Source organism: Mobula birostris, chromosome 8, assembly GCF_030028105.1.
Source record: "Mobula birostris isolate sMobBir1 chromosome 8, sMobBir1.hap1, whole genome shotgun sequence".
In the NCBI taxonomy this organism is placed as follows: Eukaryota; Metazoa; Chordata; class Chondrichthyes; order Myliobatiformes; family Myliobatidae; genus Mobula; species Mobula birostris.
In genome coordinates, this window is record NC_092377.1 from 120,419,198 (window position 1) to 120,444,927 (window position 25,730).

At 46.5% G+C, this 25,730-nt stretch overlaps 1 protein-coding gene across 2 annotated transcripts; it reads right to left on the bottom strand.

Moving 5' to 3' along the window:
• Positions 1 to 530: 530 nt before the first annotated feature.
• LOC140202298 (interferon-induced protein 44-like) lies at positions 531 to 11,798 on the bottom strand. Of its 2 annotated transcripts, XM_072267196.1 has the most exons (7): positions 11,619 to 11,798; positions 11,486 to 11,531; positions 11,171 to 11,372; positions 4,960 to 5,088; positions 2,128 to 2,290; positions 1,945 to 2,042; positions 531 to 987 (listed from the first exon to the last, which is right to left on the bottom strand). In XM_072267196.1, the coding sequence occupies exons 1-7, from the start codon at positions 11,626 to 11,628 to the stop codon at positions 826 to 828; spliced, it is 810 nt and encodes a 269-aa protein (XP_072123297.1). In that variant the 5' UTR covers positions 11,629 to 11,798; the 3' UTR covers positions 531 to 825. The 2 variants fall into 2 exon arrangements, with proteins under 2 accessions (XP_072123297.1, XP_072123298.1); XM_072267197.1 differs by lacking the exon at positions 11,619 to 11,798 and having other exon boundaries at positions 11,467 to 11,490.
• Between the last annotated feature and the right edge of the window lie 13,932 nt (positions 11,799 to 25,730).

Consider the following 25,730-nt stretch of genomic DNA (forward strand, 5'->3'; position numbering starts at 1 on the left):
GGAGAAGGAACAAGAGAACAGCAGCAGTAACAGCCGTGACTGACAGTAACAGTGAACGGCTGTACCAGTGGCCAGCTGAAAAGCAGTGATTGGCAATAACTGTGACCATCTGTAACTGTAACTGTCTGCAACAGTCCCCTGCTGTAACAGTGACTGTCTGTAACTGTGACTGTGACCGGCTGTAACTGTGACTGGCTGTAACAGTCCTCTGCTGTAATAGTGACTGGCTGTAATTGTGACCATCCGTAACAGTGACTGGCTGTAACTGTCACCATCTCTAACTGTGACTGACTGTAACAGTCCCCCGCAGTAACAGTAACTCACTGTGACTGTGACCGGCTGTGACAGTGAATGGTTGTGACTGTGACTGGCTGTAACAGTCCCCTACTGTAAGAGTAACCATCTGTAACTGTGACAGGCTGTAACAGTCATTGACTGTAACATTGACTGGCTGTCCCAGTAACCGGTTGTACAAGTCACCTCTGAACCAGTAACTGTGACTGACTGTAACAAAGGTAGATGAAAACATGGTGTGCTTTTATTCTGCCAAGTGGGCTGAGCCAGTTTATTTGAGAAACCCTTTCAGCAGATACTAACTTATTCCCCCTTCAACTTTTCAAGGATAGAAACTACAGAAGAATGGAACTACTAATACAGCAAGTTACTAAAAGTCTACAGACAAACAGGTGATTGTACAAATATATAAACAAGCATAAAGAATGCTAAACCTATGGGGAAAACAATAAAAACATCAATCCCACAGCAGTGTCCGTGCTGCTGAAACTAGAATGAATTCAAAACGCTGGACAAGGTCAGCTGTGATAATTACACTGCTTTGAGAAATCGGTCAATATTTCTGACCATATTATCCAGAACATACAGGGCCAGGATGCATTTTATCATCTCGATCTGTTCACCTCTCCACTGATTCGAAACCACAAACATGGAACGCCTCTCCATCCCAGTGCGTTTTGCCAACTGGTCAAACTGAGGGAAAGGAAGGAGAGAGAGGGTATTAATGGAATTATAAACTCCACAAGCTTCAGATTCACGGGCAATGGTAGCAGTAACGGAGATGGAGAGAGCTGTTCCATTGGGATGGGCTTCAGCTGAACTGTGTTGTGACCAGTGTCCTGGGGAATCACGTGAATACTGTGTAGACCAGGCTTCAGACTAGACAGAAAGGGGAGGGTTCCGAGGCCAGAATGCTTAATAACTGAAGAGGAGGTGAGAGACTGGTGGCTCAGAGGAGTTGAGGGTGGGGGGGGGGTGGATTTGACAAACAAAGTGTGACAGGAGGGGGCAGAAAATATCAGTAAAATGAGGCAGCACAAAGTAAAACCTGAGTAATAGAGTTTAACACGTGGCTAAGGAGATGGTGCAAGAGGGGAAGGGCTTCAGGTTATTGGATCATTGGGCTCTCTTCCAGGGAAGGTGGGACCTGTACAGACGGAATGGTTTGCACCTGAACTGGAGGGGAATGAATATCCTAGCAGGAAGGTCTTCTAGTGCTGCAAGGGCGGGGGGGAGGGGGGGTGTCGGTGGGGGTGGTGGTTAAACTAGAAATGCACAGGATGGGAACCAGAGCGCCTGAACAGAACGTGGAGTGGTTGTGGGGAAAGATGTTGCTGAGCCTACACACAAGGTCAGAAATCAAAAGTTTGACCATGGTGGGACTAATGTTCTGAGTTTTGTCTACTTCAATGCAGGGAATATTGTAGGAAAGGCAGATGAGCTTAGGGCATTCAAAGGATACAAAGTATATCAAAGTATTATCAATGTATGCATAAGTTATAGAACCTTGAGATTTGTCTGCTTACCGGGAGCCACAAAGCAAATATCTCCTGTGTTTACCTCTCTGCTGTCAGTGCAAACATGCTATTCACAGATTGGGTGCTATGTTTCCCACATCAATGTCAGTTCTCAGATTCTACATATTATTACCTTCTGCTGCAGTGGCTTGTATTCATAAATCCATGCATTGTGTATCTCTGGTATCCCTAATAATTCAAACTTGGTCCCAATCACAACCCTGTGAACATCTGGAAAAGAGAGATGATCCAGATATCAATATGAAGCTGCAATGCTGAGGTGACAAAGTTACACAGAACAAAAGAAAGCACTTACATTTCTGTGCCACGATTGTCTGTAGCTCCTGAAACTCTTCCATTTTATCGTCACTGACCAAGTCTATGGTGCTGATGTCAAATATGAGTGCGACTCCGTGAATTACATTTTTCGGAGTAGCAGGGTAGGTGGAAGCATCTGAGTCAGGATCGAAATTCTGTAACTAAGTGAGAAAATGAAGAACTGGTTACAGAGGAAGCAGCAGGAATACTGATGATCACAATCACACAGCACTGAGGTGAACAATGGAGGAGGGACCAGTCCCCTTAGACAAAGCCCAGTTGTCATGGTCACTCATCTACTGATCTACTAAGACGCAGATGGGCCCCAAAACCAGTGGAGTCCATCTGTCCCTGTCAGTCTCCGGCTGCTTTCCCCAGTTCGCTGTTACTTTTCAATTCCTTTCATTGTGGGTCCACTCTGTCCCCACGAGCTGCTTGAGAATTTGTTCTGAGCTCTTCAATACTCACACCCTTGCACTGTTTAATGAATCAACATTTTTAACTAAATGTCGGGACTTGATAACAAAGTTTTCAGATGATTCAGAAACTGTTTGGTCCTTCACACCTCAGGATGATACAAATGGTTGGTCAGTATGTAAACTGATGGCAAATTGAATCCTGAGGAGTGTGGGTTGTTCAGTCTCCATCAGTAATGTGGGGGAGACAATCGTGTGTATTGTGTCCAGGTTACTGGGTGATAGGAAGGTAAATGGTGAGTTCATCAGCTTTTGTTCATGTTTGTTTCCTGAGGCTATTCAGCCAGGCTAGCCTATGCTAGTTCTCTGTCAGTTCACCAATTACTCATCTCCCCACCCACTCTCTGCCATTCTGACAACCCACCGGAAACAACAGCAGCAGACTGACCCAATGACCTACATGCTATTGGGATGTGGGAGCCAGAAACCAGGATCATCAGGGGGAAACCCACATCATGACAGCAAGAGCCTGCAAACTATACATTGACAGCACCAGAGGCTGGGATGGAATCGGAATCACTGGATCTGCGAAGCAGCACTACTAACTGCTCCATCACTGTGTCACACAGTAGTACAGACGACTTGCTCCAATTCTATTGGGTCCTGGTGAGGCTTGTGCACAGTTCAGGATTCCTTACCCAAGGAAGGATTGCAGCAATGGCTGACCAGACTGATCCAGGGATGGTGGGTTTGACGAATGAAGAGAGATAAGAACAGGAACGGGAACAGACTGTAGGGGAATGTAATAGGTGACAGATGGTACATATTGTTCATCATATAAACTGTTTTACATGATTCATAAACTCCATCATTGAGTTGTTGAGTTCATTTTAAGAAACAGTGTCTGATACAATGACATGAGTATAAGGTGACTTGTTCTTCTGCAATGGAAGTAAAGGACTGCAAATCTTGTTAAACGCATAAGGTGACTCTCAATTGTTTTACTCACAAAATCCTACAAGGGCAAACACACCACAAACCACCCCCCTCCCCTGTCATCCCTCCACTAACCCCAGCCTTCTCCCCCAATTCAGTAAGCAGAACTGATCTAGTCTGGACCTCAACACCCTTCTTTTGTTGGCCCATGGCCATTGACTCCTGAGTGTCTGTTCTCACCTCAGTTTGGAAGTAAGACAAGATTTCATGGCCACACACAGAATTCCAACATCAAACCCCACACGGTGGAGTTGTTGGCTGATAATGGATGCCAGCAGAAGACAACTGGTGGGAGACAAGGAGGTGCTGCTCTAGGTGAGTTTGAGCAGAGGGTCTGACCAAGATAGAGGCTGATGAGCCTGTGACCTTCACTAGCAGTGGAGCGGATTCTGGGGTCATGTGTTGCTGGGATTGATCCATTTCCCCATCACTGCTCTGTCTCCTGACCTGTACCATGTGGAGGATGTCAGAACAACACTCAGTCCCCCCTCACTTGGAAAAGAGCTCTAAGTGTCCCAGCAATGTGTCGAGGTGGAGACAGCTGGCAGTGAGACACCAAGGAGAGTGGTGTGTAACCCCCTGATGAATCTCTGTCAATATCTCCTCGTGGGTAACTCCAGAACTAATGTCTGTCACTGTGTACCACTGTGTTACTCCAGGAATAATATCTGTCACTGTGACCCTGTGTGTTACTCCAGTACAAACATCTTTCATTGTATCCCCATGTGTAACTCCAGGACTAATCTCTGTCCTGTGTCCCTGTGTGTTACTCCAGGACTAATCTCTGTCAATGTGTCCCTGTGTATTACTCCAGGACGAATCTCTGTCACCGTGTCCCCATGTGTTACTCCAGGACTAATATCTGTCACTGTGTCCCTGCATGTTGCAGCAGGATTAATCTCTTTCACTGTGTCCCAGCGTGTCACTCCAGGACTCATCTCTGTCACTGTGTCCCGGTGTGTTGCTCCAGGACTAATCTCTGTCCCTGTATCCCAGTGTGTTACTCTGGGACTAATCTCTGTAACTGTGTTCTCATGTGTTACTCCAGGACTAATCCCTGTCATTGTGTTCCTGTGCGTTACTCCAGGACTAATCTCTGCCACTGCATCCCTGTGTGTTACTCCAGGACTAATCTCTGCCACTGCATCCCTGTGTGTTACTCTGGGACTAATCTCTGTCACTATGTTCTCGAGTGTTACTCTTTGTTTGGTATTTCTGTGTAACTTCTTTTACAGAGTGCCACCTCCCTCGGCCTAGGCTATAGTTTAATTCCAATCGGAACATGGGCCTAGTCTTCAGAACCATGGCTGTTTTGTCTGAAACTTTGCTTGGGACCATTTCTCCCTTCTCTCTCTGAGGTTGTTCAGTGTTTAATGGCTTGTGGAAATCAGGAGTATGAAGTAAAGGAGGAAACTCACGTTTGTTCCTTTGGGAACTCTCCCTTCCAGGATCATCTGTAACACTTTCTTTGTCTGACCACGGTTCTTCATAGCATTCCATCCAGCCGAATCCCAAAAGTTTAAACTCCCTGCTCTGTAGGACCTGAGCTGTAAATTTTTAAAAAGATGTACATTTGTATGGCACCTTTCATGGAGAGTAAAGTTCCGGGTAATGTAGAACACAGGGTAGATGGTATTTACGCAACAAGATCCCATAAACAGTGGAATGGTGATCAACTGAAGATCTGCTTTGTGTTGTTAACTGCTGGCTAAGATTATGTATCGGGACATGGGAGAACACCCTGCTTTTCCCTCAGTGATGGGACAATCCAATCTGCGGGAGAACTCCTACCTCTTCCCTCATTGACAGGACATCCCAGACTGTGGGACATCTCCCTGATCTTCTCTCGGTCACGTGATATCTCATGACACAAGAAAACTCCTCTTCCCTTGCTGCCCTGGGTCTGTTTACGTTCCCCTGAGAGGGCAGGTGAATCCCTGGTATACAGACCCAGAGACACTCTGACTGCAGCAATGTTATCCTGAATCTCTGGATTCCCCTTTCAAACTAAAACGTTCTAGTTCACCAAGAAAACCAAATTAACAAGGACAGTCTTGGGGTGAAAGAGCAAAAATGTGGAGAATACTCAGCATATCAGGCAGCATCCATGGAAAAAGGAACAGGGACTGTTCTCAAAGAAGGGATTTGTGGTTAAGTTCTTTTGGGAAAAGGTCATTCTGGATTAGGTGTTGTGAAATAAACTGTATTTGATTTGGGAGTTTAAGGTAAAGAAACCTTTGGAGGCAAGTTTCATAATATGATTGAAGTCACCTTGAGGGTTGGTGGGGGGGGGAACAAGGAAATGATGTATCGATATTATAGTGGAATAAAGGGAATTATAGAGGGATGAGAGGGGATCCGGCCAAAGTTGATTGGAAGGAGACACCGGCAGGGACGATAGCAGAACAGCAATGGATGGAGTTTCTGGGAGCAATTCAAAAGGTGCATAATAGATTCATCCCAAAGTAGAAGGAATAATCTAAAGATGGGGTGAGGGGTGGTGGGGGTGTAAGGAGGTAACCATGACTGACAAGGAAAGTCAAAAGCAAAAAATCAAAAGAGAGAGTATATAATGTAACAAAAACTAGTGGGAAGTTAGACTGGGAATATTTCAAAATCAGTAGAAGGCAACTGAAAAAAGCCACAAGAAGAGAAAAGATGAAATTTGAGGATAAGCTATCCAACACTATAAAATTATAATAACAGATTTTTTCAGATATATAGAGTCAAAGAGAGGTAAGAGTGGATATCAGACTGCTGGAAAATAATGCAGGAGATAATGGGGGACACAGAAATGGCTGATGAACTGTATTTGTCCCTAAATGTATTGGTCCGGTCCGTAAATGTCCGCATTCTGGTTCACGCTCTGGTCTGTGGACTCAGGACTCCGGTTCTTCCTGCTGTCCCTTGTTTTGGTTGAGTTAATCATAGGCATTTGATTCCCATCTTGGGGCTTGGAATATAAGTAGCCTTGGGGACGACTGGTGGCTGCTGGTTTGTCTTGTCAAGGTTTCCTGGGAGCAACCTGCCGGTGGAAGGCTGCAGCGGCCACTTGCCATCTTTAGGCTGTGTTGGAGAACCATCGCTTCATGAAGCCTTGCTGTTGGTAGTCGGAGCTGTCTTTTCGGTATGGATTCGGCTGTTTCCCGGGCCAGCTGAGTGGCTGCTGGCCACTTCGAGCTAGGTGGGGATCCGGCTGTTTCCATAGCCAGCTGAGGTTGCTGGCCGAACTGTGACTTGGAGCAACCCCGATGCAGAGATGGAACTGTATGTCATTCTTCGGTGTTTGTCTCTTCTTGTCCTTGCCTCTGTGGGGTAAGTCAGGCCGTTCTGCCATTGCCTTGTGGGGGATCTGTCTTGTCCTCACCACCAAGGGGTAACTCAAGCGGTTCTGCCATTGCCCTGCGGGGGTCCTGTCTTGTCTTGTTTTGTGTTTGCCTCCGTTGGGAAAGTCCGGCCGTTCTGCCTTTAACCAATGGATGGACCTGTCACACATTGGTGTGGAGATAAAGTTGAGTCCCGGCTTGTCTAAGGATAGGTCCAGGCTCTATGACTATGTACTATCCAGTCTCATGTTAGTAATGTGTTAAAGATGAGTCCCGGCTTCTCAAAGGATAAGTCCCGGCTCTCTGTTGATGTACAGTTCCCAGTCTGTCTCCGAGCTCCAGCCTCCAAGTTATCAGCCTCCACATTCCAAGACCAAGACCCCAGCCTGTCTCAAGACCAAGACCCCAGCCTGACTCCAAGCTCAGGACCAAGACCCCAGCCTGTCTCCAAGCTCAAGACCAAGACCCCAGCCTGTCTCCAAGCTCAAGACCAAGACCCCAGCCTGTTCTCCAAGCTCAAGAACAAGACTCCAGCCTGTCTCCAAGCTCAAGACCAAGACCCCAGTCTGTCTCCAAGCGAAAGACCAAGTCCCCAGCCTGTTCTCCAAGCTCAAGACCAAGATCCCAGCCTGTCTCCAAGCTCAAGACCAAGACCCCAGCCTGTCTCCAAGCTCAAGTCCAGGACCCCAGCCTGTCTCCAAGCTCAAGACCAAGACCCCAGTCTGTCTCCAAGCTCAAGACCAAGACCCCAGTCTGTCTCCAAGCGCAAGACCAAGACCCCAGCCTGTTCTCCAAGCGCAAGACCAAGACCCCAGCCTGTTCTCCAAGCTCAAGACCAAGATCCCAGTCTGTCTCCAAGCTCAAGACCAAGACCCCAGTCTGTCTCCAAGCTCAAGTCCAGGACCCCAGCCTGTCTCCAAGCTCAAGACCAAGACCCCAGTCTGTCTCCAAGCTCAAGACCAAGACCCCAGTCTGTCTCCAAGCGCAAGACCAAGACCCCAGCCTGTTCTCTAAGCGCAAGACCAAAACCCCAGCCTGTTCTCCAAGCTCAAGACCAAAATCCCAGTCTGTCTCCAAGCTCAAGACCAAGACCCCAGTCTGTCTCCAAGCGCAAGACCAAGACCCCAGCCTGTCTCCAAGCTCAAGTCCAGGACCACAGCCTGTCTCCAAGCTCAAGACCAGGACCCCAGCCTGTCTCCAAGCTCAAGACCAAGACCCCAGCCTGTATTCCAAGCTCAAGACCAAGACACCAGCCTGTCTCCAAGCTCAAGACCAAGACCCCAATCTGTCTCCAAGCGCAAGACCAAGACCCCAGCCTGTTCTCCAAGCTCAAGACCAAGACCCCAGCCTGTCTCCAAGCTCAAGACCAAGACCTCAGCCTGTCTCCAAGCTCAAGACCAAGACCCCAGGCTTTTTCCAAGCTCAAGACCAAGACCCCAGCCTGTCTCCAAGCTCAAGACCAAGACCCCAGCCTGACTCCAAGCTCAAGACCAAGAACCCAGCCTCAAGCCTCAAGCCTCTGGACCCCAGTCATTTCCTGTCCTGTAGTCATATCATGTCCTTGCCTGGTTCTGGGGCCCGAGCCCGAGGGAAGACCCAGGTTCTGGGTCCTTGTCCAGTCTCTGGCTCAGAGCCCAAGCCCAGGCTCCTAGTGCCTAGTTCTTTGTCTGGGTTCCCTGTCTTGTCCATGTCCTAGCCCAAGTCTGCATTCTTGTCCCTGCTCCTTGTCTGTAACCTGTCACGTTCCTACTCTAGTCAAGTCATGTTCCCCGTACTTCATTGTCTGTGTCTTGCATTTGGGTCCACTACCAGCGCCACCCATTGTGACAAGATTTGTATTTTACATCAGCCTTCTCTGTGGAAGACACCAGCTGTATGCCAGAGAGTCAGGGACCAAGTGTGAGTGTAGCAGCTGTTGGTAAGGAGAAGGTGATGGGAAGTGGAAAAGTTTGAATGTGGGTAAGTTGCTGAAACCTGAATAACTGCAGCCCAGGCTCTGGAAAGTGTTCCTGAAGAGATTGTGGAGGCATCAGTAGTTGTCTTTGAAGAAACACTAGTTCTAGATTGGTTCTGAAGGACTGAAAATTGCGTATGCCACTTTATACAACCATTCTCCCAATCTGTCTCAGTTCTTCTGCAGATTCTATGCTTCCTCAAAACTAACCACCCTCCACCTATTTTTCTATCAGCCACAAAACTGGCCACAAAGCCATCAATTCCATCTTCCAAATCTTTTGCATATAACGTGAATAAAAACAGTCCCAATATCGATCTCTGTGAATACCACTAGTCACCAGCAGACAGCCAGGAAAAGCCCCATCTATTCCTACATTTTGCATCCTGTCAGTCATCCAAAATTCTATCCATGCCAGTAACTTTATTGTAATACCATGGGCTATTAACTACTTCAGCAGTTTCATCTGTGGCTCCTTGTCAAAGCCCTTCTGAAAATCCAAGTAAACAACATCCACTGTCTCTGCTTTGTCTCTCTGGAATGCTATTTCCTCAAAGAATTCCAACAGATTTTACAGGTAAAATTTCCCCTTGAAGAAAACGTACTGATTTTGGCCTATTTTGTCATGTGACTCCAAGTGTATTGAAACCTTATGCTAATCAATGGAGTCTAGCATTTTCCCAACCATTGACATCGGGCTAATTGGCCTATAATTTCTTTTTTGTCCCTCCCTTCTTAATTCCGCAGCTAATTGATATCACGCACTTGGATTTGAATTCACATTTCCCATAGGGTGACCATTTCCCAATTTCCAAAAAGGAGGACATTGCATATGTGGTCATGGATTACCATATATATACAGTGCGTTTCAAAACAAAAATTATAAAATTTAAACCATATTGCAAAAACAATAAATGCAAACAGATGACCACTTTAGTTATTTTATTAAATAAAAATTCTAACATGATACTTTTTTGCCTATATAAATCCAGCAAAAACCTAGCTATTTCATCATTAATCCGTGATTTTCTGCCAGAGCCCTTATTCCTATTCAATTATTCATCATTCTGCATATTACATACATGCATTCATACAGTTTAAATAAAGAATTGAAAGAATTGAATATTCATTTTTACTCCTGCTGAAGCAGATATGCTAACCAAATTAATTTACTTCATTTCTTCAGTTGCTTGAGCTGGGGAGAAAAATGATAATAATGATGGTGTTCCAAGCAGTACGAGTGTTAACTTTATATTTATCTGTGGTACCGTGTCGTTCAACTGCACTTTTTCCCTTACTGCCAATCTTCACGTCACAACGGTATAGTGTACAAAAAACATGAAAATTATATTTTCTGCTTTTAGCAATAAATCCAAATTCTTTGGCCCATTCATGGTTGAATATAGTTTTTTCTTTTCAGCAATTCTTTAGGGTCTTGAAACAAGAACAAAAAGTCAACCACTCTCCACTGCAGTCTTGGGTTAACGGTTGTTATAGCTTTCAGTTTCCACTGTTTTAAGTATATCCGAGGTAATTTATATAAGTTTTTTAGTCAGACGCAAAAAGGAGGACAAGTTAGTGCAAACATGAGAAAATCTGCAGATGCTGGAAATTCAAGCAACACACACAAAATGCTGGCCAGACAGCATCTATAGGAAGAAGTACAGTCAACATTTTGGGCCGAGACCCTTCGTCAGGACTAGCTGAAAGAAGAGATAGTAAGAGATTTGAAAGTGGGAGGGGGATGAGGAGATCCGAAATGATAGAAGAAGACAGCAGGAGTTGGGATGAAGCTAAGAGCTGGAAAGTTGATTGGCAAAAGGGATACAGAACAGCAGAAGGGGGCGGATCATGGGACGGGAGGCCTAGGGAGAAAGAAAGGGGGAGGGGAGCCCAGAGGAAGATGAAGGGCAGGCAAGGAGAAATTGTGAGAAGGACAGAGAGAGAACAAAGAGAGGAAAAACGGAGGGGGGTGGGGGAGAAGAGAGAATAAATAAATAAATAGATAGATAGATAAATAAATAAATAAATAAGGGCTGGGGTAAGAAGGGGAGGAGGGCTTTAATGGAAGTTAGAGAAATCAATGTTCATGCGATCGGGTTGCAGGCAAATTAACATCCGGCTCCAGATGGCGCCAGACGGAGGCCTAAAGCCGGAGTTCTGGCCTCCCTACTTTCCCAGCCTCGGGACCTCCCGACGTGCTTACCAGCAAATAGATTGGAGTGAGGTGACCTCTCACTACCTCTGATGTGGACATCAGGGAGACACATAAAGGACGGTGAATTCACAGTTAATAGAGCAACATATACCGCTTGTGCGTTTATATTAAGTTGACAGCAGTGTGTGTACCTCTGGAGTGAGAGACCCGGGATTGTCTCCTGTCGGGACACAGGTTATAGTCGTTCCTTGTGGATCCAGAGCCGAGAGAAATGTGTTGATGGTCGATGATTTCCCAACCCCAACCATGCCGAAGAGCAGGATATTTATACAGTCTCCACAGCCCTCAGGGGGGTTGTAGTTTAACAAGAGGTTCTTCAAATTGTCCAGATTCCTGCCAAAGACCAGGGAGACAGAGCATCAGCTGTCTGGCTGAAACGGGTTAACGAAATCATCATATTTACCTCTGTCCGATTGGGATGACACACCCTGATTATGCGAACCTACCGCTTGTCCATGGCTGGGAAGTGAAAACAGCGGTCCTTTGAAAAATCTGAAATACAATGTGAAAGTATTAATATCTTTGTTTTTATCTCGCGGGGGGGGGGGTTTCAGTAACGGATTGAAGATATAAACTCACGGCTTCCCATGTTTGGCGTTGTATAAACCCAGTGATCTGCGCCGGAGTGTTGACTGTGCTTCTGCCTGCGGGAATCCAAATCTTTTTCTTGATGTACTTTCACTTTCCCTTGCTACCGGTTGATGAGCAAATTTGGTCAGGATGATCAAAGTGAGGCAGGAACCAAGAAGAACTTTTACAGTGACATTACATCCATTCCGATTTTACTGTTCGTCGGATTCAGCGACACCACGCAGGGCGTACACGTTAACTAACATATAAAAGCCCGTTCTGTTTATAATACTATCACCCACGAAAAGGAAATCATGACGGGAGTTTCCACCAGGAAAACTCTGTTGCATTATTCTATAAGACCATGAGTCCATAAGATATAGGAGCAGAAGTAGGCCATTCGGCCCATCGAGTCTGCTCTGCTGGACAGATCCAATTCTTCCAGTCATCCCCACTCCCCTGCCTTCACCCCATACCCTTTGATGCCCTGGCTATCAAGAACCCATCTATCTCTGCCATGAGTACACCTAATGACTAGCCTCCACAGCCACTTGTGGCAGCAAAGTCCACAAATTTACCAACCTCTGACTAAAGTAATTTCTACGCATTTAGTTCTAAAAGGCCGTCCTTCAAACCTGAAGCCGTGCCCTCTTATCCTATAATCCCCTACCATGGGAAATAACTTTGCCATTTCTAATCTGTTCAGGCCTTTTAACATTCGGAATGTTTCTATGAGATCCCCCTCATTCTCCCGAACTCCAGGGAATACAGCCCAAGAGCTGCCAGACGTTCCTCATTTGGTAACCCTTTCATTCCTGGGTCCGACTCACACTGCAGGTCACGTTTAAGGTATCTTGCACAAGGACTCCTAAGTCCCTTTGCACCTCTGCATTTCGAATTCTCTCCCCATCTAAGTAATTGTCTGCCCGTTTACTTCTTCCACTTTCCAACAATGTATTTCACTTCTCACTTATTTGCCCATTTCCCTAAACAATCTAAGTCTCTGTGCAGGCTCTGTTTCCTCAACACTGCCCGCTCCTCTACCCATCTTTGTATCATCGACAAATTTAGCCACAAATCCATTAATACTGTAGTGCAAATCATCCACATACTTTGTAAAAAGCAGCCGTTTCAACACTGACGCCCGTGGAACTCCTCTGGTAACCGGCAGCCAACCAGAATATGATCCTTTTATTCCCACTCTCTGTTTTCTGCCGAGCAGGCAATGCCCCACCCATGCTAGTAACTTCCCTGTAATTGCACCGACTCTTATCTTGCTAAGCAGCCTCATGTGCGCCACCTTGTCAAAGGCCTTCTGAAAATCCAAGTACGCCACATCCACTACATCTCCTTTGTCTACCTTGCTTGTAATTTCCTCAAAGAATTGCAGTAGGTTTGTCAGGCAGGATTTTCCTTTCAGGAAACCATGCTGGCTTTGACCTATCTTGTCATGTGCCTCCAGGTATTCCATAATCTCATCCCTAACAATCGATTCCAACAATTTCCCAAACACTGATGTCAGCCTAAAAGGTCTATAGTTTCTGTCTATAGGCTGAGTAACATTTGCAATTTTCCAGTCATCCGGTACAATGTCAGAATCTATCAATTCTTAAAAGATCATCGTTAATGTCTCCGCAATCTCGCCATCTACTTCCTTCAGAAGCCTAGGATGCATTCCATCAGGTCCAGGAGATTTATTCGCCCTCAGAACATTAAGCTTCCTGAGCACCTTCTCAGTCATAATTTTCACTGCACAAACTTCACTTCCCTGACACTCTTGAATGTCTGGTATACTGCAGACGTCTTCCACCGTAAAGACGGATGCAAAATAGGCATTCAATTCCTCTGCCATCTCTACAACTCTCATTATACTATCTTCAGCGCCATTTTCTATTCGTCCTTTATCTACCCTCAACTCTCTTTTACCCTTTATGTACTTAAAAAATCTTTTAGTGTCTTCTTTGACATTAGTTGCCAATTTCTTCTCATAATTCATCTTTTCCCTCTGAATGACCTTCTTAGTTTCCTTCTGCAAGTTTTTGAAAGCTCCCCAATCCTCTATCTTCCCACTAGCTCTGGCTTCCTTATATGCCCTCACTTTTGCTTTTAATTTGGCTCTGACTTCACTTGTCAGCGACAGAAGTGCCCTTCCCTTTGAAAATTACTTCTTATTTGGAATATATCTGTCTTGCACTTCCCTAATTTTTCACAGAAACTCCAGCTATTGCTGCTCTGCTGTCCTTCCTGCAAATATCCCTTTCCAGTCAACTTCGGCCAGTTCCCCTCTCATGCCTTTGTCATTTCCTTTATTCCACTGAAATACCGACACATTGGATTTTATTCTTTCCCTCTCAAATTTCAGTGTGAATTCGATCATATTGTGATCACTGTTCCCTAAGGGTTCATTAACCTAAAGCTCTCTTATCACCTCCGGATCATTGCACAACACACAAACCAGCACAGAGAATCCCCTAGTGGGCTCGAAACAAGCTGTTCTAAAAACCCATCCCTTAGACACTCTACAAATTCTCTCTCTTGAGGTCCAGTACTGGTAAATCCACTTTCATGTTATAATCCACATCAATTACCATGACATTGCCTTTCTGACATGCCTTTTCTATCTCCTGCTGTAACTTGAAATCCACATCCGGGCTGCTGTTTGGAGGCCTGTATGCAACTGCCATTAGGGACCTTCTACCATGCCATTTCTTAACTCAACCCATAGGGTCTCTAAACCTTCCAATCCTATGTCATCTCTTTCCAATGATTTAATATTATTTCTTATACACAGAGCCACACCAACCCCTCGGCCTACTAACCTATCTTTCCAATATACTGTATATCCTTGGACATTCAGCTCTCAGTGGCAGCCATCCTTTAGCCAAGTTTCACAGATGGCCAGAACGTCATATTTGTCAATCTAAACTTCTAGATCGTACATTTTATTCCTTATGCAGCGTGCATTCAAATACAACGCTCTCAGTCCAGTATTTGTTGTCTCTGTTTTAACTGCACCACGCATCTATTGCCCTATGTAAGGGGTTTCTTCTTTTATGTTACTGCTAAGGTTAATAAAATGGCTTCTTTGTTATGTTAACTGCTAAGAATGTTCTCAAAACTAGCAGCTTGTTTGGGTTATATTACTGATAATGAGAATTGTATTCATTTGCTAACCAATTGGGATAGATGTAATTCTTACTTGTGTGTCTATAAGCTATTGTTTTCGCGGGCTTGGGGGAGAAGGCACGATGGGGACAGATAGAGGAGACGCGATGCTTAAGCTGGGCGACGAAACGGACCCCGAGCGGTAGTTCGAGGCTCAGGGTCTTTGGCGAGGAGAGGAGACGAAGACAGACTCATGTGGAGCGTCTGGCCGACCACCGTGGCTGGTCCCAGGCGGCGGGTCGAGGGGATCGGAGGGGATCGAATGGTGGAAAGAGGACTCCGTTAATTGAGCTCCAACGGTTGTGCACGAAGTGGTTGAACTTTGATAAGTTTGGCGCCTTTTATTTTCCTTTTATATTTTATCTCTATTAATGACATAGTTCCAGTACGATCTATAAAGTGTAATCTTTTAATCGCACATGGAGGTAGTGTCTGTTATTGGCGGAGTGGGTACATCACACAGCATCCACACAAACTTGACAAATCCAGTTTGGCGGGGCCGAAGGCTGCTCCCCCTAGACGAAACCGAGCTGAGCGGGCCTGAGGCTTACCAGGGGGCTACATAGTGGGGTTACTCGTCCGGAATATAGATTTTTGTTGGAAGCTGTGTGATCACCCTCTTTAAATTATGCATGCTGCGGGGACGGAACCTGGTGTGCGTGTGTGGAATTGCTGGTTGTTACTGCATGTGTGTTGGGTGGGGTGGCTGTTGGTACCCCGGAGGTCTTTTTTCAAGTTCAGACTAGCGCTGACGAAATGGTGGTGGGACTGCCAGTGTCTATTGGTACCCCAGGTGAGGCGGGACAATGGGCTGTCCATACTGTTAGGAGAGAGAGGAACGAGTGGTCTGATTCGGAGGTAGTGTCTGCGAATAAAAGTTCTTGCTATGGCAGGCTCCGCCTGTTTTTTCGGATACGGTAAACCCCTAAAGGGGCGGAGGCGTACGAGACGTGGGCGGAACGGATCTCTCAGTTGTTAGACGAGTGGCAGTGCTCGGTTGAGGGAGAGCGGCAGGGATTGGTTGGAAGTTTGAGTAGGCGGGCTGTTGACGGTGTTAGAACTGTCAGGGCCAATTACCCCGTAGTGACAGCTGCCAATTATGTGAAAGCGGGGGAAAATGCGTCTGGTTCGACTAGAAGTAAAATGCAGCGCCTGGGGCGCTTTCTATACCTGTGTCAGGAGATTGGGGAAAAGCTTTCAATGTATCTTCTCTGGGTAGGGGGGCAGCTAAATTGCTTGCAGTGCCAGGGGGATCATTTAGGGGATCAGCCCCTCCCTCAGTTGTTCAGCTGATCAGAGAGGTGTCGGGAAACTTAGTGGAGGCCCAGTGGGGGAACGGCTTGGGGTCTCTGGGGGAGCACGTTCCCAGCAATGTACCAAGGAGCTTCCGAAAGGAAAAGACTCTATTCCTGAAGGCTTAAAGGGACCACGCCCTCGGGTATCATTACGGATAGATGGAAGCTATGCTAAAGCCATCCTCGACACCGGGGCGCAGGTCAAGTTGTTGTACATTTCGTTATACAACCGGTTACTGAAGCACTTACCCTTGACAACATTAAGGGCACTGGAGATCTGGGGTACCAATGCCGGTGATTATCCTTATGACCGTTACTGGTCAGTGAAACTGGAGATTTTGGAGGCCAATGTGTGGGAGTCAAAGGGCGGTGAATCGTTAATGCTGATGTGTCCGGACCCTGGTGCGACGGGAAGTGTTTTGCTTCTGGAGGGGACCAACACCTCGCTGATGAGGAAGCGCATGGGGGCCTGCCAGGAGGAGGCGGGTGAGAGCTGTTTGGGGGCACTGTCTGTGCACCCAGTGTTTCGAGCTGCTTGTGAGGACGTGCGTAGCAGCATTGGGCCGGTACCGAATTTAAACGAGAGCCGATTGTGGTACGGCCTGGCGGAAGTATCTGAGGGTGAGACCCACTTAGTGAACGCTCGGAAATACCACGGGGAGGGGAGTTGACCGCTGAAGACACCTCGGTGAGAGAGAGGTCGCGGCGACTGGCCCCTGCAGCCGTGAAAGACATAGGCAGCGAGTGTGTGGATTATAGGACTCTGAACAGGCGCACCGTCATCGACCAGAATACAGTCCTGAGGGCCAAAGACGCTATGGTCTGTCTGAATGGTGCGACGTGGTTTAATGTGCTGGATCTGAGAAGTGGATGTTGCCAGATCCCGATGAGTGAGGCCAACAAGGAGAAGACGGCCGTTAGAGGTCGCCTAGGATTCTTCCGTTCCGAAAAGGTGCCACAGGGCGTATCCGGAGTCCCAGCAATCTTCCCGCAGGGCATGGGGACCACCATGGGGGATATGGAGGTGCGTGGAGTATTGGTGTATCTGGATGATCTCCTAGCATTGGGATTCGTCTTGGAAGACTATGAAGGGAGGCGAGTGACGGATCCTGGGCGATTGGGGATTAACGAAGTAAAACTTCCTTCGGACGAGTGCCAGGTCTGGAGAAGGACGCAACTCCTGCGAGAGGATATTTGCATCGCTGAACTGAACGCTCAGAAATGCAGGATGTAGACTGAGTGCTGCAATTCTGGGACAACTATTGAAGAATTGGAGTTCAATCTCGTCAAACTGGAGACGGGGAAACGGAATTCCGAGCCGAAACTTCTGTCATTTACTGATGAATTTTCCAGAGAGACGAAACAATGACCAACCTTCGAAAGGATAAGCAGGAACTCAAGAAACCGATCCAGAACAGATTGGAAGAAGCTGGTGGTGTAATTGCGTCCCAGATGGAGATGAACACGAAGCGTGAGTCAGAACTGCTGAGACTGGGGCGAGCGGCGGAGTAGACAAAGAAGAAACTGATGTTTCGATTGCAGGAGGCTGAAGAGGCTGCAGAGGCGGCCCAGGCTAAGTGCTTGCGTTTGGAGAAAATCAAACAGCAGATTCTAATCGAGGAAAGGGGAAGAGTACGGATTCGAAACATGATGTGCTGGATGTGTGGTACATGCTGCCTTTCGCTAACTTCCCCTTGACTGAGGAAGGGACTTTTAGCCCTTCTCCCACTGAGTCAGGGGCAGTGAGGAGGGCTAGCTGTGGGCAGCCTGGGTTACAGCTGGATCCTGAAGCAAACGAAGCTGGTTCCTGGACATGGGACAGGGGGATCCGAGTTGCAGTGGGGGCATGAGTGAGAGATTGAGAGGATTTGACAGGCAGACCCGAGGTATCCTCAGGAGTGTCCGAACCTGGAGGGTTTAGCTGAGGGGGAACGGATGTCTCGGAGGATTAGGAAACGCCCAGATAGGTTGGGCTATGTACCGTCCGTGGAACAGGACGTAAGGTCTACTGATTGGGGATCAATGTGACTGTTTGTACCTGGATTGGGTTTTTGTGTCTGCAAGAATGGTTGGCGAGTTATTTAGAAGTCATGAGGACATGACTAATTTGGTGGGGGAGAGTGTAAGGGGTTTCTTCTTTTATGTTACTGCTAAGGCTAATAAAATGGCTTCTTTATTATGTTAACTGCTGAGAAAGTTCTCTCTCTAGCACCTTGTTTGGGTTATATTACTGATAACGAGAATTGTACTCATTTGCTAATCAACTGGGATAGATGTTATTCTTTCTTGTGTGTCTGTAAGCTATTGTTTCCGCGGGCTTTGAGCAGAAGGCGCGATGGGGACAGATACTGCAGACGCGATGCTTAAACTGGGCGACGCAACGGACCCCGAGCGGGAGTCCGAGGCCTAGGGTCTTCGGCGAGGAGAGGAGACGAAGACAGACTCGTGTGGAGCGTCTGGTCGACAACCGTGGTTCATCCCAGGCGGCGAGTCGAGGAGGTCGGAAGGGATCGAATGGTGGATAGAAGACTCCATTAATTGAGCTCCAACTGTGTGCACGAAGTGTTTGAACTTTGATAAATTTGGCGCCTTTTACTTTCCTTTTATATTTATCTCTATTAATGACGTATTTCCAGTAAGATCTATAGAGTGTAATCATTTAATCGCATATGGTGTATTGTCTGTTATTGGCGGGGTGGGGTACATTACACAGCATCCACACAAACTTGATTACTCAGTTTGGTGGGGCCGAAGGCTGCTCCCCCTAGACGAAAGCGAGCTGAGTGAGTCTGAGGCTTATCAGGGGGCTGCACTTGTAACTCATGCCATAGGCTCTGATTAAGCCTCATCTCCTGCCTGTTCTTTCTCTAATCTCTGTTTATTTATGTTTCCCCCTTCCTCAGCCTTATGACTCCAGTTTCCAGCCTCTGCCAAATTAGTTTATACCCTCCCTAACAGCTCTATTAAATGTGCCTGCTAGGATATTGGACCCCTTTGGGTTCAGGTGTAACACGTTCTTTTTACATAGGTCGTACCTCCTCCAGAAGAGGCCACAATGATCCAGAAGTCTGAAGCCTTTGCCCCCAACACTAGTCTTTCAGCCACACATACTATTGTTGCTCTCTCTAGCACGTGGTACAGGCAGCAATCCTGAGATTACAACCCTAGAGGTTCTGCCTTTCAGCTTCCTACCTAACTCCTTGAATTCCCTCTTCAGGTCCTCCTCCCGTTTACTACCTATGTCATTGGTACCAACGTGTACCAAGACTTCTGGATGGTCACCCTCTCCCTTCAAAATAATCTGCACCCGATTCGAGACATCCCGTACCCTGGCACCTGGGAGGCAACAGACCATGCAGGTATCTCTATCAGGCTGACAGAACCTCCTGTCTGCTCCCCTCACTACAGAATTCCCTATGACTATCGCATTCCTTATTTTCCTCTTTCCCTTCTGCACCACGCAACCAGGCTCAGTGCCAGAGCCCAGATTCCTGTGGTCGTCCTCTGTCAGGTCATCTCCCTCAACGGCATCAAAAACGAGAAAACGATTATTGAGGGGAATGGCCACAGTGGTGCTCTCTACTAGCTGAGCTCTTTCCATTACTTCCTGACCGCCACCCGTTTATCTTAATCCTGTAGCCTCGGGGTGACTAATTCCCAGTATCTCCTTTCTATCTCCTGTTCACTCTCCCTAAAAAGCTATAGGTCATCGAGCCAGAGCTCCAGATCCCTAACACGGTCTATCAGGAACTGCATCTCAGTGTACTTAGTGCAAATGTGGCCATCTGGGAGACTGGAAGATTCTCAGGATTCCCACATCAGACACCCAGAGCAAAATATTAACCCTACATATATGTTCTCTATTCCTCAAAAAATGCAAAGAAAAACCAAAAACGAAGTCCACTTACTCACCTACCTTGCCGAAGCCTGAATGTGCAAAAGCCTGTCACTTCTGCTCTCACCACTGGCATACACCCGACAATTGCCGCTCCGTTATCTCTTCTGTACTTCTATTTATTTCAGCGAACTTAGTTGCCGCCGCTGATAGGCCTCGCACAATGGACTAACGCTCGCGAAGCTCTCGTTTTAAATCACCGCCTCTGACCTGCGAGAAGCTGTACTGACCTCCAGACCCTACAGTACCACCGGGTGAATTCCCATTCCTTCACCTTCCCTGTGAGTCTGTGGACATTGTGCTGAGTCTCCTCGCGTCCCCTCCCCTGTCCAACACGTCAGCTTCATCTTTGCTCCTTGATCAGATGATGTTGTCATCGTTTCCCATATCACTCAATCCCTGATGGAGGCCCTGCCTTCCCATGGGAGCAGTGGCTTCCCAGAGTCATGTGCACCTTGTCTGCGAATGGCTTCAGGAAATGGAGGAGTCACTTCAAATTAGAAGCGGGTGAGGACTGTGGAAATGGCCAACTCCAATGATTTTGTTCTTGCCTTTTACTGAAGGAATGTGAGATTGTTCTCCAACCTACATTTTGTGAATCATCGTGTGAGCAGCTTATTCTCGGGAATACATGGAGTCATCGAGAGGTACAGCACAGAAAATGGCCCTTCAGCCCATCTAGTCCATGCCAATCATTTAAACTGCCTAGTCCCATTGACCTACTCCTGGACCATAGCCCTCCATAGCCCTACCAGTCACGTACTGATCTAAACTTCTCTTAAACATTGAAATCTAGTTTGCATGCACCATTTGTGGTGGCAACTCATTCCACACTCTCACAACCTTCTGTGAGAAGAGGTTTCCCCTCATGTTCCCCTTAATCTTCTCACCTTTCACCCTTAACCCATGACTACTGGTTTGTAGTCCCACCCAACAAAAATGGAGGAAGCCTGCTTGCATCTACCCTATATATACCCCTCATAATTCTGTATACCTTCATCAAATCTGCTCTCAATCTTCTCTGTTCTAAAGAATTCTGTCCTAACCTATTCAATTTTCCTTATAACTCAGATCCTCCAGAACTGGCAACATCCAGTTTTCTCCATACTCTTGCAGCCTAGTTTACATCTTTCCCTGAAGATAGGTGACTAAAACTGTAAACAGTACTCTAAATTTGACTCACCAACAACTTACAGAACTTTAGCCTGACATCCCATCTCCTGTACTCAAAACATCGATTTACATGAAGGCCAATGCACCAAAAGCTTTCTTTATGACACTATCCATCCCAAATCCCTTTTTTTCTACCTCAGTCCTCAGTGCCCTACCATTCACTCTGTAGGGCCTACCCTGGTCCAACCAAAGTGGAACAGCTCACACTTGTCTGCATTAAATTCCACCTGCCATTTTCAGCTCATTTTCCAGCTAATGGGTGGACACTGGGAGATCCCACTTTTTCTGTTGGAGGGACCACCTGCCCCTACACCTTCTCCCTCACGACCATGCAGGGCCCCAAATTGTCCTTCTAGGTGAGGCAACACTTTACCAATGAGCATTTTGGGTCATGTACTGTGTCCAGTAACCTTGGTGTGCCTCCTGTATATTGATGAGATCAGACGTCCTGTTGATTGGGAGACCGCATCGCCAAGCACCTACGCTCCATCTGCCAGAGAAAGTGAGTGGCCATCCTTTCTAATTCCACTTCCCATTCCCATACCAATATGTCTATCCATGGCCTCCTCTACTGTCACAATGAGACCACACACAGGTTGGAGGAACAGCACTTTATATTCCATCTGAGTAGCCTTCAACCTGATGGCTTGAATATCAATTTCTTGAACTTCTGATAATGCCCTACTCCCCCACCTTCACCATTCCCCATCACCTTTTCCTTAATTCCTTGCCTACCCATTGCCTCCCTCTGGATCTCCTCTCCCCTTTACGTTCCTCCATGACCTTTCTTCCGATAAGACTCATCCTCTTCCGGCCTTTGACCAATCAACTTCTCAGCTCTTTACTTCATCCCTCCCCCTCAATGATTCACCTATCACGTTCTGTTTCTGTCTCCCCTCCCCCTCACCCTTTTAAAGCTACTCCTGATCTCTTTTTTCTCCAGTGTAGCTGAAGGGTCTTGGCCCGAAAAGTTGCCTATACTCCTTTCCATAGACGCCGCATGACCTGCTGAGTTCATCTGGCATTTTGTGTGTATTGCTTGGATTTCCAAAATGAGTATAAGCCTAGTCAATCCAGTCTTTCATCATATGAAAGTCCTGCCATCACAGGAATCAATCTGGTGAACCTTCTTTGTACTCCCTCTATGGCAAGAATGTCTTTTCTCAGATTAGGGGACCAAAACTGCACACAATACTCCAGGTGTGGTCTCACCAATGCCATGTTCAACTGCAGTAGTACCTCCCTGCTCCTGTACTCGAATCCTCTTGCTATGAATGCCAGCATACCATTCGCCTTTTTCACTGCCTGCTGTACCTGCATGCCCACTTTCAATGACTGGTGTATAATGACACCCAGGTCTCGTTGCACCTCCCCTTTTCCTAATCAGCCACCATTCAGATAATAATCTGTTTTCCTGTATTTGCCACCAAAGTGGATAACCTCACATTTATCCACATTAAATTGCATCTGCCATGAATTTGCCCACTCACCTAACCTATCCAAGTCACTCTGCATCCTCTTAGCATTCTCCTCACAGCTAACACTGCCGCCCAGCTTTGTGTCATCTGCAAAGTTGGAGATGCTGCATTTAATTCCCTCATCTAAGTCATTAATATGTATTGTAAACAAATGGGGTCCCAGTACTGAGCTTTGCGGTACCCCACTAGTCACTGCCGGCCATTCTGAAAAGGTCCTGTTTATTCCCATTCTTTGCTTCCTGTCTGCCAACCAATTCTCTATCCACATCAATACCTTACCCCCAATACCGCGTGCTTTAAGTTTGCATACTAATCTCCTGTGTGGGACCTTGTCAAAAGCCTTTTGAAAATCCAAATATACCGCATCCACTGGTTCTCCCCTATCCACTCTACTAGTTACATCCTCAAAAAATTCTATGAGATTCGTCAGACACGATTTTCCTTTCACAAATCCATGCTGACTTTGTCCGATGATTTCACCGCTTTCCAAATGTGCTGTTATCACATCTTTGATAACTGACTCCAGCAGTTTCCCCACCACCGATGTTAGGCTAACCAGTCTATAATTCCCCGGTTTCTCTCTCCCTCCTTTTTTATAAAGCGGAGTTACATTAGCCACCCTCCAATCCTCAGGAACTAGTCCAGAATCTAAAGAGTTTTGAAAAATTATTCCTAATGTATCCACTATTTCTTGGGCTACTTCCTTAAGCACTCTGGGATGCAGACCATCTGGGCCTGAGAATTCATCTGCCTTTAATCCCTTCAATTTACCTAATACCACTTCCCTACTAACATGTATTTCCCTCAGTTCCTCCATCTCACTAGACCCTCTGTCCTCTACTATTTCCGGAAGATTATTTATGTCCTCCTTAGTGAAGACAGAACCAAAGTAGTTATTCAGCTTGTCTGCCATGTCCTTGTTCCCGATAATCAATTCACCTGTTTCTGTCTGTAGGGGACCTACATTTGTCTTAACCAATCTTTTTCTTTTCACATATCTATGAAAGTTTTTACAGTCAGTTTTTATGTTCCCTGCCAGTTTTCTCTCATAATCTTTTTTCCCTTTCCTAATTAAGCCCTTTGTCCTCCCCTGCTGGACTCTGAATTTCTCCCAGTCCTCAGGGGAGCCACTTTTTCTGGCTAATGTGTATGCTTCTTCTTTGGAATTGATACTATCCCTAATTTCCCTTGTCAGCCATGGATGCACTACATTTCCTGATTTATTCTTTTGCCAGACTGGGATGAACAATTGTTGTAGTTCATCCTTGTGATCTTTAAACGCTTTCCATTGCATATCCACCGTCAACCCTTTAAGTATCATTTGCCAGTCTATCTTAGTTAATTCATGTGTCATATCTTCAAAGTTACCCTTCTTTAACCTTTGTTTCTGAACAGTGGGGAGAGAAGACACAGATGGGAGAGGTTCGTAGACCCGCAAAGTGTGGCCTCAGAATGAACCACAACATATATAAGGAAAATATGAAAGGTGTATTTGAGGAGACTGTGCTATTATGCGGGGACATACTGACTGGACAAACCAAACACACAGGGTGTGGTACAGAAATGTGTGGCGTGTGTCAGGCTCCTTAGACCAGTTAAGTCATAGAGCTTAATCAACAACAACACACACAAAATGTTGAAGGGACTCAGCAGGTCAGGCAGCATCGCTGGAAAAGAGTAAACAGTCGACATCTTGGACTGAGACTCTTCTGCAGTACAAAGACGAAAGGGGAAGATGCCATAAAAAAGGAGGGGAAGCAAGCAAGCTGGAAGGTGAGAGTTAGGTGAGAATCTGAAAAGGGAGGAGAGTGGACGACAGGAGAAAGGGAAAGAAGAGGGGACCCAGGCAGGTGAGAGGAAGTGAAAGGTCAGAGTGGGGGATAGAGGAAGTGGGGGTGGAATTTGTTCACCGGAAGGAGAAATGGGTATTCAATCCATCAGAGTGAAAGGGACCCAAACTGAAAATATCGTGTTTCTCCTCCACTCTCAGGGTGGCATCTTGGGCAAGAGGAGGTCATGAATCTACACGTTGGAAAGGGAATAGGAAGTGAAATTAAAATGTTTGCCCACCAGGAAGTCATGCTTGTTGTCGATGGTGCTCACCCTATCTTCCTGCCACTTTAATAGTGATAGAGTCCCTCTTATCATTACCAACCATCCCATCAGTCCCCACATCCATCATATTATCATCCACAAATTATGTGATTTCCAAAGGGATTCCACCACTATATGGAGTCCAGGTAGGCAGATACAAAATTGGGGCTGCTTCCTTCACCCATACTGAGCTCGTAATACTGGTACTGCTCCCCAACTTTTCCTTTGCTACATTGATGACTACATTGGGACTGCGTCCTTCACCCATACTGAGCTCGTAACTTGTATCTGCTTACCTGGACTCCATTTTGTCACCCATAGTTCAGTCCCTCCCCACCTACATCCCGGATAAATCCCATGCCCTCCACCTCTTCAATAACTTCCAGTTCCCTGGTCCCAACCGCTTCATTTTCACTATGGATGTCCAATCCTTATAGAATTCCATTCCACATCAAGAAGACCTCAAAGCCCTCCACTACTTTCTGGACAACAGACTTCACCAGTACCCCACCACCACTACCCTCCTCCAGTTGGCGGAACTGGTACTCACACTGATAACTTCTTCTTTGGCTGTTCCCACTTTCTTCAGACAAAGGGTGTAGATATGGGCACTCGCATGGGCTCCAGCTATGCCTGCCTCTTCGTTGGTTATGTGGAATAATCTATGCTCCAAACCTATACTGGTACTGCTCCCCAACTTTGTCTTCGCTACATTGACAACTACATTAGAGCTGCTTCCTGCACCCATGCTGAGCTCATCAATTTAATCGACTTTGCTTCTTGCTTCCACCCAGCCCTCAAATTCATTTAGTCCATCTCGGCCACTTCTCTCCCCTTTCTCGATCTCTCGGTCTCCATCTCTGGAGACAGAATGTCCGCTGACATCTTCTATAAGCCCACTTACTCTCATCACTAACTCGACTACACATCTTTCCATCCTGCCACATGCAAAAATGCTATTCCCTATTCCCAGTTCCTCCGTCTCCATCGCATCTGCTCCCACGATGAGGCTTTCCGTTCC

What these genes read in the sequence shown, in the direction of transcription:
- LOC140202298 (XM_072267196.1), bottom strand. An exon ending in TTCCCAGCCATGGACAAGCG is followed by an intron (nt 11,373 to 11,485) that starts GTAGGTTCGCAT and finishes GGTCTTTGGCAG; the next exon opens with GAATCTGGACAATTTGAAGA. An exon ending in ACAAGCCACTGCAGCAGAAG is followed by an intron (nt 988 to 1,944) that starts GTAATAATATGT and finishes CCTTTCCCTCAG; the next exon opens with TTTGACCAGTTGGCAAAACG.